Here is a 12,808-nt window from a genome sequence, read left to right on the forward strand (position 1 = left end):
TGTTGGTAGTACTGTGGAGCAGTTTACATCAGTATCTGCTAGTGGCAGAGATCAGGAATAACAGGAAATACAGAGATTGGTTTCAAAATATTTTAAAACATAAAACGGTAACAGTCCATAATCCAAATTTTGGCATCAAAGCCGCATTTTGCATTTGGATACTTACAACTTTTTGCACTTGAACTTTTTGCAGCTGAAGTGTCTAATCTAGACATGGTATTCAGACGGCTGACGGAAGGCAAAGCCAGCATTCAAAATGGAAAATGTGGTAAAATGTGTTCATCCCTCCGGAATCAGCCACTACTAAAGACACTTCACTTTTCCTTTTATTTGCCACCCATCTTGTGTTACTCATGGTACAAACATCAAATTATGAAGCAAGTATTGTATCCCGTTGATACTTTTCAAAATGTGTTGAGCTGCAATCCTGTGCATGAATCACTGCCACTGGTACAGGAAAGTGGAACACTGTATAATCAATGGAATATTTGAAAACTACAGAGAGAACAAGGTGCCGTCATTCCATGTAACATTTTCCCTTTTGTGAAAGCGTCTTTGCGTGATGCAATTTTCAGTAGTATTTGAAACACACAGGACAATGCTAACATTGTGTGGAAACTAAGGCCACTGGCCAATTTCACCACGCAGCTGCCGTTGTATGAACAACTGCCTCATGGGGAACATGCTCAAGGCTATAGTGTTCTGAACACAGGCAAGTCAGAGCAGCGACCTGGCCCTGCGTGTGGGTTTAAATGGGGGAAATCACACAAAATACCTGGAATGGCTGGTAAATCTGGACGTTAATTGGTTTGAACATAAATACAGTATACAATAAGCGCTGCTTCTACAGTGTGTAAGGCACTCTCTCTCTCCTGGACTCAAGGCAACAGGAAAGAAACAGAAAACACACCGCACATATCAAATACAGGCCAAAAGGCAGCAGGACCTTCAACACAGAAACTTAAAAAAAGAGATAACGTTTAAACATCTCCTGCCATGCCTCCAAAAATCCATTCACTCACCTTTAACAGACACATGTACAAACACATACACACACGGCAATGCCTGCACTTGCCTACGCACACAAAACTTTGTTTTTCTCACCAAAACATAATTTTTCCACTCTTGAAACAGTAAAGTGCAACCTCTTTAACACTATAATCAGGCCGTTTGTTACGTTGGTACATTTTCTCTGGCCTCTTTGTCTGACTGTCAAACTTTTTTTCTTCTGTCAGACGTTCCTACATTAACTGATAACTGGGAAATTAAAACCAGTGTCTCGATGTATAGGCTTAATCTGGGTCCAGGTTTGAACCATCCAAATGATGGATACAATGCAATTTATGATGTTGCCCCCTTCTTTACACCCACCCCTTTTGAACTCCAGGGGAAATCAACATATATTACACAACTCCCATACTGTAAGAAGATTGGGCTGAAAAACATGAAGCAAACAGTATTAAACATCGTTGGCCTAATTTCCTATAACAGACACCAAAAATACGACCCCAACATGGGCTATTTCTTCATTGTCCATCAGCTTCAATTGTTGTCCTTTCTGACATGGCCGAGATCCAAATAAATGAAAGCAATCCACACATTTGCTCACACCTACCCAGGATTCTTTTCCTGTGTGGTGCATATTAAGTAAGAGATACCAGGTTTGGACAGCCACTGTGGCATGAGCCTGGATTCATGGAAAGTATTTGGGCGCCATTATCTTCCACTGTGCATCCATCAGTAGTTGTACATGGACAAGGGCGTGTCCTCCATCATATCGTCCTACACGGGAGAAATGGAATAACATCTTAGTAAAGTAACTGCCAACCCCTACTGTATGTTTATAAAGACTGTATAGTCAAGTGATCAAATGTTAGGCAGTATTTTAGATTTTGTGGAACCACTTTCTCAAAAGATTCATACCTCCCTCAAGTTTATTTTATATAAAGCCAGCAGCCAATAAGCTTAGCTTAGCCTAAGGACTTGAAAGGGGGGGGGACAGCTGCCCTGGCTTTGTCCATTAATATAATTGGTTGTTTCCCTCCGTTTCCGGTGTCCCGGTCCAGTCACAACATATTTGTCCATTATCCTGTCATTATTATCAGGGCAGCAGTAGCTCAGTCCGTGGGGACTTTCCCTGGGAACCAGTGCGTTGGCCGGTTCACGCCCAGCATCCACCAGTCACTTGGAGTGTGGACTGATAGCTGGAGGGGTGCCTGTTCACCTACTGGGCACTGCTGATGTGCCCTCGAGCAAGGCAGTGACACTGCTTATGTGTGTCTATGTGTGTGTGTGTGTGTGTGTGTGTGTGTGTAAAATATCTGTTCTTCCTCTATATATCTATTTATCATCAGAAAATGAATAATTAACTGTTAATAAAGCCATTAGTTACAACTATATAATATAGTATATGATTGTTGGTGGCAGGAACTTGTATTAGTAAATCTCACACCTGTTCCTAACAATGCGTGACAGGCTGAATATTTTAATCATGGAGGCAGCTGTGAACGTGTTGCCTTGATGTGCTTGACATGCGCTCACCATTGGTAGGTCCTGCAGTCTGCGGAACTCTGGCCGGTTGTCTCTTCGGCGCAGTTTGAGGAAGAGGAGCATGGTGATGATGACAGCTGTGATGATGAAGGCTGACACCAGGCCTGCCAGGAGGGGGTCTAATGTGGGAGAGTCGCGGACCATGGTCGCTGGAACAAAAACACAGTTCACAAGTAAACAAGCTGCCAATACACCATTCAAAATGTTTTGTTTTTTTATAAATTTGACTTAAAGGTGGAGTCAGCCATTCTGGAGAACATTTGTTGTCAAAATCACTGTTGACAATATCAGTGAATATCTCCTCGTGATCCGCTTACCTGTCCATTCTGTTTTGACAACAAGCATTCTCCAGAAACACTGACTCCACCTTTAACATGGCGCAAAAGTAGTATAACTACAGTAACTACAGCTTCTTGAACGCTTGTTTAAAGCTGTGACTGGATTCTAAAGATAGACAACGGCATGTTTGGCCTGAGAGGTCATTATGTAGCTCAGGACCCAACTGTCAAACACAGGATGGTGATGTTAAGCGTGCCTGTACTTCAGCTCTGTTCAACCAATACATTTCCTAAACGGCATATTTCTATTTGATTTTTCAAGCTGTTTATATTGTGTGTGCCTTCAGTACAGTATGTTTTAGATGTCTCGTAGAGTGCTGTTTAACATCATCACTCTTGACCCTCTCTGAGTGGATTTCTGGAAGTGGATTTCTGTATATGGATGTTGCCATGGAAGACTATTTTGTAAACGTAGCTGTTTTTTATATCCTCTGGTCAAAGGAACAGCAAACCACAGAGCAGTGAATGCAGCCTGTTCCTCTGGCTAATGGAAAGAGGCGAGCTGCCAAGCGTGGCCTAATGAAACCGCACAAACAGAATTTTTATATCTTAGCAGTTTTCAAGGATAGCGGGTCAATCAGTTTTTCTTTTTCTTTTGTGATTTTGGTCCTGTCCGGTGAAAAAACAGACACACACTGTGGATATATAAAGCGCTTGCAGACAGTGGGCGAAAGACAGAAAAAGAAAGTAAACAGAGCATTCTTGAGGCCGCCGCGAGTCCCATGACTGCCTCTGTCCCTTTTTCCCAAACAGAGCCATGATTGTGGGAGTGCTTGGTGGTGACAGTGACTTGTAGGAGATGTTGTAGTCGGGGATGATGGCGTGTTATGTGTGTTTGTTTGTGTGTGTGTGTGTGTGTGTGTGTGTGTGTGTGTGTGTGTGTGTGTGTGTGTGTGTGTGTTTGTGTGTGTTTGTGTGTGTGGAAAACAAAGAACAGCGTGGCCTTTGTGGTTGGATGAGCCAATTCCCCCTCTCTCACTATGTCAATATCCAGGCAGTGAATCGCTCAGAACAAACTCATTCGACAGGCACAGAAGAGAAGTTATTCACTTACTGTCGCCCCCTACGTTGAGCTGGGAGGGGTTGTCTGCGGCGTGGGCTTTGGCCTGGGCGGAGGGGCTGCTCTGAGTGGTGGTGGTGGTGGTGGTGGTGGTGGTTGTAGACTTTGGGTGGGCTTCAGTGATAGGCTCAATATGTCCGTATGGCGATGTATTTTGTACAGACGTGACCATTATCGGGGACTCAGAACTGGGGGGCTTTTCATGCGGGGGGCTGGTGCTGGATGTAGAACTAGACTGGGCCTTAGTGGTAGAGCGACAGGTAGTGGTGGTGGAAGTGTCAGTGGGAGTGTCTGTCTTTGGTGGCTCAGGCGCTGGGGCAGAAGTGGATGAAGAAGTTGTATGTGTTTTGGGGTGAGTGGGCCGGTGTGAGGGTGTAGTGAAGTCATGAGGTGGGAGTTCGGAGTGATGTGATGTGCTTGTGAGCGGTGGCGTGGTGGTTGTCGGTGTGGCTACAGGGGCAGCGTGAGTTGTGTGTGCGGGGCTGGTGGAGGTGGTGGAGGCAGGGGTAGGGGTAGGTGTAGGGGGGACGCTCCCTGGAGGAGGAATGGGAGGCTGCAATGTCGTCTCATCTGTGGCGTTTGTCATGATTTCAGGAATGGTAGCTTCTGAGGGAGAGATGATGGCGGTGTCTACAGAAAGAGAAGGAGAAAATTATCAATAAAGTAGAACTTCCGTCTGGATGTTCCTCCGTGAGGCATAGAATTGTATAGTGGTGGTAGTGAATGATTTAAAGAAGGTTAAAGGTGCAGTCAGCGATAATAGGAAAGGCTTGTTGACAAAACATTTTTTTGTAAAACTCAAAGAATATCTCCTTATGATCCATCCGCTGCCTGTCTGTACTATTTGTGTGCTAAAAGAAACGTTTTGTTTACATACCAGTTTACAAAGCCTAGGCTGTAGATTACCACCAGATGTTTCTTTCAGCACACACACAGTACGGACAGGTAGCTAGTGTGAGGAGAGTATCACTCATTTTGACAAAATAGATTTGACAACAAGCGTTCTCCCGAATCGCTAACATTATTGAAGACAATCCCTAAAAGCGTTCATGAGACATGGTGTTCACAAGGAATCGACCAAAAAAATAAAAATAAAAAAAAGTTTAATTCTACCAAATAAATGGTTTCGCTGACAACAACAGTGTTTCAATGTGCACTAAGTGTGTTGGAGTGCATGACGGGAGAATTTGATGCATTGTTGGAGTGTAATGTGTGAACCAGCAGCACAGATGTTTGCTTGTATTTCACTTTCTACCTCTCACACCGCCTTGTGAAAAGTCACACAGCATTAAATCACTCCCCCCTGTCTCCACACCGCCCATCTGAATCTCTTCTAACTGAACTTTTTCTCTCTGGCTATATTTTACCACGGCTCTCCCAGCAGATTGCAACTCATATATTATCCCAGTCATACCTTCTTTACTTTTACTTTTATCTTACACCATCCGCAATGTTACTTTTTTTCTTCCCTGCGCTGCAGTTTTTACAAATGCAAATGTTAGCTCTCCCTGTCTCTGCCTGTGTTGTGTTTGTGGCAGCACTTTAACCCCTGTCGCTCAGTGTGTGGCCCACTTCTGGATGTGGAAAAAAATCGAGATAAGGGACTTAAATATAGCCCCTAAAGTCGGAGACACCTGTTGCCGGGCTTTCCAATAAATTCTTCTTGACACGTGACAAAACTTCCCGACTGGCAACCCTCCCGACAGACAGAAACAATGAACCAACCACAGCATCAGCTCAGTGAACGACAAGAGGGTTAACTATTGAGATTTTTATCGTTACCATTTTCATTCTTTGCTTCAGGCAGAGGGAGGCTTTGCCCTTCTGTAGTTGTGTCGTTGCTCAAAATGCTGGTGACTCTTGAACTTGGATCTGTGTTGTTGAGTGATGGTGAAGTAGCTGGGTGGTTGAAGGGCTCCAGGCTAGAAGTGGGCACAGACTCCGTGGGTGGAACCTCTGGAGCCGTCTCATCGTCAACAGTACTTTTTGAAGGAGAGGACACAGCAGCGTTGTCATCGCCTGACAAGGAGAGGACAGAGTCAAATTTGCATAATAGGAGATCTCTGGTCAAGGCCATTAAGAGTCATTAACAGCGTTCTTCCGAAACAAACAGGAGACAACAACAGACCATCTGAATTCATCAAGAGAGTTTATCACCTAGCACAGGCCACTGTTTATCCAAACAAATATTATAATTGTTGAACAATGTACACACAGACAGCAGCACTTTAATCAATGAGCAGCTTCATTGGAACAAACAGGGGTTCATTGTCTTGCCGACGTGTTTTTGTTAGAAGATAACACCACGTCATATTTACTTTGCAAAGCCAGATTTCGATCTTTCGCACCAAGAGCTAAATGTGGCGGTTCACAAACATTTCGCAGTGAGACTCAAAAGAAAAAAGTGAAGCTACTCGTGAGCAGTTCGACCAGAGATTCTTCTCTCATGTGGTTGTGGAAAGGTTTTTTGGAGGTCCAAAAAAAGATTTTTTTCCTTTTAAAAATTAAATGGAAAAATAACCACATGTTTTCTTTTTCTTGGTTGGTAATCGTGTCATGACTCAGATTTATCTTAAGACCTCTCGCGTTGTGAACTACCAAATGAATACTGAGAATTGCAATGAAACACAGCACAGTCACACAACTATAAAACTGAATTTCAGACAACAAAATAAAACAGAAAAGAGTAACTTTGTATGACATCTCCTACAGCAAACTTGATACGTACAGAATTTGAAGTAACATCCTTTAAAAGTGGGGTCAGTGATTCTGGAGAACACCTTTTGTCAAAATCACTTTCTGTCAAAATCATTGAATATCTCTGCTGCTAAATGTCCGTATAATGTGTGCCCTGAAAATAAATCTGGTGTTATAGCACAGCCTAAGCTCTGTAAACGGGTATGTCAACGAAGGGTATGTAAATAAAGGGGGCACTGTAGCTAGCAACATGCTTGTTCACAGAGCATAGGCTGTGTATCAACATTGGATTTGTTTTCAGTGCACACACAGGTAGCGGATCGTAATGAGATATCACTGATTTTGACAAAAAGTGATTTTGACAACAAGCATTCTCCAGAATCACTGACTCCACCTTTAGATGAAGAACTTTGCACTCTCTCTCTCTCTCTCTCTCTCTCTCTCTCTCTCCCACCCTTGGTCTCCATTTCTTAAGCTCTACTGCTCGAGTCCTCATCTCTGTTTAAACCTGCTTCCCCTTGATGAAGACCAGAGCACTAAATTAAAGTAATGTCATTACCGTTCTGTAACACACTGCCATGATGCCTTTGATTACCTCCATAGTTACTCATGCAGCTCATCAAACACAGTGAGCACAGCCTGGTCATGGAGAGAGGCAGCCAAAGGCAGACGTGGCTCCCCTTAGAGAAGAAAGCCTGTGCCCCCACTGCACACAGCAGGAGGTGGAAACCGTTCTAAGACATTCAGAGACACAAACTACCCACAGAGTACAACCACCCATAAAGACTGAGGAAACGTGGTTCATAACAGAAAGAGAGATCCCAATCTTCCCCATACAAAGATGACATGTTTGACCCCTTCTCTGACCAGACTTAAAATGCAATGCATCTAACGTGGAGAAAATCATTTTGTTTGCACCGAGAAGCAGATTTGTCAGTTCATGTCATAGCCTAAGAGACAGACAGTCAGAGAGAGAGGGACAGAACTGCCGGACTGCACAACATCACACAAAGCTGGAGTTGTCTTCTCACAGCTCTCACCCTGACTTTCACTTTACTTCATCTGTATCTAGCCTACATTTGATCCTTACGATGTATAATAACTGTTTTTTCCTTATTTCTTTCGCTTCATTGTATTTTTTCTTATCTAAATATTAATTTGTATTTGTACTTGGCACTTTGGCAATGTTGCTCACAAGACATTCATGCCAAGCAAGCTGAATCGAATCATTGAGAGAGAGAGCACGAGAGAGAGAGCGGGTTGTTTGAACTCTAAATGATACAAAACAGTCATAAGTGTGTGTGTGTGTATGTGTGTGTGTGTGTGTGTGTGTGTGTGTGTGTGTGTGTGTGTGTTTGCGTGTGCGAGTGTGCGCACGCGTGTTTGGACCTGTGTGTGCGTGCATAGGAGATTTATAAAGAGGAGCACTGTTCCCACTGTTGCACACTGCAGATATTTCAGGCCTGTACCTGGGGAAGTGGCTCTTGCTCTCCTCTTGACCCTGCCAGTGAGAGGAACAGCCAGCCGTTTCTCAGCGAGCAGATGTCTGCTGCTTCCACACCCAATGATGGAAGCACCTATTATACCTTGTGTGTGAAAGCCCATCCACCGGCTGCTGAACAAATCCCAAAGGCGCTGGTTTGACAGCAACTGATTGTAATGCTGTTTGAGTCAATAGCGCACAGACCGTTTTGAGAAGTGTTTCCCATCAGCCAGAAGTGAAAAGAATGAAGCTCTGTGCATTCTGACCTTGTCCTTATTTAAAGTTTACTTGCAAGCTGCCTGCATGCCATGCCTCCACTTTCCTAGCTTTTAAAATGACTTTATTTGTAAGCTATGTAGTGTGGTATGCCATTCAATTTGTCATGCATATACAAGTGCCCCAGCCAACATGGTGTGCTGTGTTGAGGCAATGGAACATTTGTTAGAATAGGACACAAGTAATAACATATAACATTACATTACTTTATTAGGAACTTTCTCTTTAAGCTTGATAATTCATCGCCCATGAAAAGGTTGCTTTTCTAAAACTTAACTTAATCCTTTAGAATCATTCAACCGGAATCATTTATCATAAAGATGGACTATTATTCTACTAATAAATGAAATGGACTTCATCTTCTTTCTCACGTAAATCCCGGACAGAACAGGACAACAAATGACGAGGCTTGTTATTTTTTCTAAATGGTTTTCTTATACTTTTCCTGGAAGATCTACATTTTCAGTTCTAACCTTTGAATTTTAGAAATGCTACACGTAAACTAAATCATATTCATTTAACTGTAGGTGATATCTAGAGCAGGCTATTTCATTATTTTTTTTGGGGGGGGGGTTATTGTCTACTGTTGCTTTAAGAGAGCACACCTCTGCGCTATGGTTGTTGAACTTGGAGAGGAGTGGAGGCAGGCTAATTGGTTGTGGAGTCACACGGTTCTCATGTCCTGTCATGTTCAGTTGTACAGTATCCAGGGGGATTTGAGCTGCTTGTGACATGTGGAATAACTACATAGTTGGACACATAACCACAGCGACCACCAACTAGGGCTCAATTTCAATAACAACAGAGTCATTGAAACTGATGTATAATATTTAGGCCTATATGACTGCATAGCTCATAGATGTTTGAGTATTAATTATATTAACAGTTATGTATTGAGTAAGACTTTTTTTAGAGTACTTTTGGTTCCAGCACAACATTTCTACCTTATTACAGTCCTGGGATATCATTGAACCTGTATTGAATTAAGTCTGTATAACATTATAATAGTACACATATTTGTGTGTATATATAGTGCATCATATACTAAGACATATTTTGCTGTATAAAGTCTGGCCACAGAGCCAACTGCTTCAAAGTAGTGAAGTACAGAGACGAGCCAATTAGCATGAGGCAGTAAAGCGACAGTGTGCTGCTGCTGCTGCTGCTGCTGTGCACAGTTAGAGGTGTCATTTATCACAATGTACTCTCCCACTCATTTACGGCCAATAAATGGTCCTCCAGTGGAGCTGAGCTGTTTCCTATTCATTTGAATTTCAGCTTGAGGGGCTGATGGGACAGTCCTGCTCAATAAAACCTTTTCAAACCTCAGTCGTCCCATTTCCCCCTTTCATGTGAGAGGCACTGATGGAGAAAGTGTTGGGAAACAGGTAGCAGGCAGCCAGCAGAGGAAGTCAACTACAGGATGTGTGAGCGCTGTGTGAATGTAATGCAGGCAGAAAGAGGAAGAGCACCATGAGAAGAGGGGGGGGGGGGGTGAAAGGTAAAGGGTGAGCTGTTTAAACAATTAGCACAGGCTGGATATAGAAGGGAACACTTAAATAAAGCAGTGATTTGAAATAAAGTAAGGCCAGTGTGACACTGAAACACTGGAGAGCGTTGGTCCTCCTCTGACCTCCAGCAGGGCTACAAGAAAACCCAAAGTGGAACTCAAAATGTTCACACACAAACAAAAGGAGTAAACACATAACACACTTCCTGCCAATAACTCACAGTATCTGTCAGGTGCTGCGAGGCAGGTGAGATTGGTGTGTGTGTGTGTGTGTGTGTGTGTGTGTGTGTGTGTGTGTGTGTGTGTGTGTGTGTGTGTGTGTGTGTGTGTGTGTGTGTGTGGAGGGGGGCGGTTGACTCAAGGGTTAGGGTTAGGCAAGTGCTATGGTTAAGGTAACTCTCCAGGAAATGAATGTAAGTATGACTACCCCAAAAGTGACATTGGTAAACACGTGTGTGTGTGCGTGTGTATGTGAGAGAGAGAGAGAGAGAGAGAGAGAGAGAGAGAGAGAGAGAGAGAGAGAGAGAGAGAGAGAGAGGAGGGGGGATTATGACATAATGACAATGTGTAGCACAAATTAATTAAACTGGAAACCGGACAACAATCCACAGTAGCCTTTGAATGAAACAAATAAAGACAACAAACAGCGCCTACCGTGTGCAGCGGGTCCAAAGTGAATGAGGAGCAGCGCGCAAAGGGCAACGCAGAGTTTGGTCTCCATCATCTCACGGCAACTGACGAAATCAACAACAACAACAACAACAACAAAAGAAACGTAGGAATATTTTTCCCGCGTTCAACGTCCGACCTCAAAACAATCTCCACCGGAGGAAACGAGCTCACACTTCACCGGACGGAGTAGTAGAAAGATCCCAGGCGGCTGTTGTGTGCAGACAGACTGTACCAGCGTCTCGGTGGCAGGAGGGACTGAGGGAGGAGGAGGAGTATACTGTGCGTCCCGACTCTCTCTCTCTCTCTCTCTCTCGCTCTCTCTCTCTCTCACAAACACTGTCTCACTCTCTCTCATGCACTCCCCTCCAGAAACAGTGCCACGTGTTCCCAGGCCCAACATAATCAGCTTCTCTCACTCTGATTCTGTAGAAAGACCGACACCTACCTACAGATGAGGGCATATGAAAACAGAAAAGCCTATAAAAGGTTTTTCTTGTGTAGCCTATGTATCTGTGTCTATTCACTCATTCATTCTTTAATAGAAAAAGTAAGCTTTATTATTTATCTGTTTTAGTAATATGTATATAATAAAGTTAAGAATTTTAGAATTGATTAGGCCTAAATGATTTCAATGATAAAAATTTAAAAATCTTCCGAATCATAAAGAGAATATTAAGGAAAAACGCAGTGGCTGCAGCAGCAAAAAGACTGGAATAAGTTCACATGTAATAAGAGGTTTATAAAAATAGAATAATAGTAGCCTATAGGCCTATAGTAGCCTATAAACTAAACATGATGCTGTATGTTTATTCCTATAAAATAACTCGGTAATAAGTTAACACAATAGCCTAATAGGCTAATAATAACCTTTATTTATATTATATTTGTCTCAATAAATTCACAGTGCTTCACATAACAAGCAAATAAAACAAGTCATAGGCTAATATGGAAAAGTGAATAAAAAATAGCAATAAAGTAGCACACTAAACGAACCACAGAGCCTACAGATGAAAAATGAACCTGTAAATAGAGTAAAAAACTATAACCTAATCATGGAGTCAGTGAGGGCAGTGCAATAAAAGCACTTCTTAAAATCAGATTAAGAAGAAGTCACTGACTAAGGCCTGCCGTATTTCCCCGGGACTCTGCACCCTTTTGTCTTTAGCCGAAAATCTGACCCCTGCCAGGGAATGCGAGCAGATGTGAGATGTTATAGGGTTTATAGGCTTCTAAGGAGTCAGATCATGTCGAGTCTTGTAAACAATTTAAAAAAAAAATCTTTGTTTAAACGTGTACCCTCAGGTACCTGACTTGATCCGGAAGTTTAAAACTGTATCACCCTCACTTTAGTTTGCATGACTGGCACTTTCTACAGTTAGTTCTACAGGAGTGCGATGTCTTCAAGAGACCACGTGAAGGCGCTGTTGCTCTACAACTGATTTTCGGCTTGAAAAAGTACACACTTTATTTTCATCCATCGGTGTAGTAAGCTTCATCGAGGAACGAGCTGGGATGAGGCTCTCCTTTTCTGGAGGAAGACACTAAAATACATAACAACGCTTTTAACCCACCACACTCACCTCTCTGAGTTCCTGATGCTGCTCAAACATAAAATGGATAATTTGGAATTCGAAAGTCCTTATAAGATGAGGGTCTTTTTTTATGTGTTTCATGTAACTTGGTTGCAATGATATGTGAAAGACTATTCTGTTGGGCCAGATTTAGAGGTGTGAGTCAGGGTATTCAGGTCTATAGAACAGACTATTGACCTATGCATCAATCTTTGTGGCTTTTCACCACAAACCTCTGCTGATTCCTTGACACAAATTTAATTTAAATAAATTTAATTTAAACTTTATTTCTTCGAGTATAAAAAGTAGGATGAAATGAAGTTAAGCATCGAAAAATACGTGCAACAAGCAGTACAATGCAGAGTGTATAGTGCAGAATGTGCATGTTAAGCATGGACAATATTAACAATGTGAAAAGATTAATGTGCAGCAGTTACAGCAGGTACGTGCATGTATAAGTAGGCTGGGTATAAAATCTAGTGCAGGCAGGTATACATACAATATGCCTAAGAGTGTCTTCTTCAATATAGCCTGCAGGCCTATAGTTGCTTGATTTTAAAAATTCAATTGTATATACCCTTTTAATAGCCTATATTGTCTAGGCCTATATGGAGAAATATATTTGTAAATAATATAATAGGCCAGCCATGT

The 12,808-nt window shown here is 42.5% G+C and overlaps 1 protein-coding gene across 1 annotated transcript; it reads right to left on the reverse strand.

The window, feature by feature from the left end:
- Positions 1-82: 82 nt before the first annotated feature.
- On the reverse strand, positions 83-10,827 carry LOC307254112 (uncharacterized protein). Its single transcript, XM_080032358.1, has 5 exons — positions 10,569-10,827; positions 5,731-5,967; positions 3,943-4,578; positions 2,542-2,699; positions 83-1,782 (listed from the first exon to the last, which is right to left on the reverse strand). The coding sequence occupies exons 1-5, from the start codon at positions 10,636-10,638 to the stop codon at positions 1,738-1,740; spliced, it is 1,146 nt and encodes a 381-aa protein (XP_079888484.1). The 5' UTR covers positions 10,639-10,827; the 3' UTR covers positions 83-1,737.
- Positions 10,828-12,808: the final 1,981 nt, after the last annotated feature.

The sequence above is a fragment of the Ammodytes marinus genome, assembly GCF_949987685.1.
Source record: "Ammodytes marinus genome assembly, chromosome: 8".
Lineage (NCBI taxonomy): Eukaryota > Metazoa > Chordata > Actinopteri > Uranoscopiformes > Ammodytidae > Ammodytes > Ammodytes marinus.

Coding starts and splice junctions, on each gene's coding strand:
- LOC307254112 (XM_080032358.1), bottom strand. CDS start 10,638: ATGATGGAGACCAAACTCTGCGTTGCCCTTTGCGCGCTGCTCCTCATT. Junction 4,579..5,730: donor TGAAGCAAAGAATGAAAATG/GTAACGATAAAA, acceptor CTCTTTCTGTAG/ACACCGCCATCATCTCTCCC. Junction 2,700..3,942: donor GCTCAACGTAGGGGGCGACA/GTAAGTGAATAA, acceptor TTTTTGTTCCAG/CGACCATGGTCCGCGACTCT.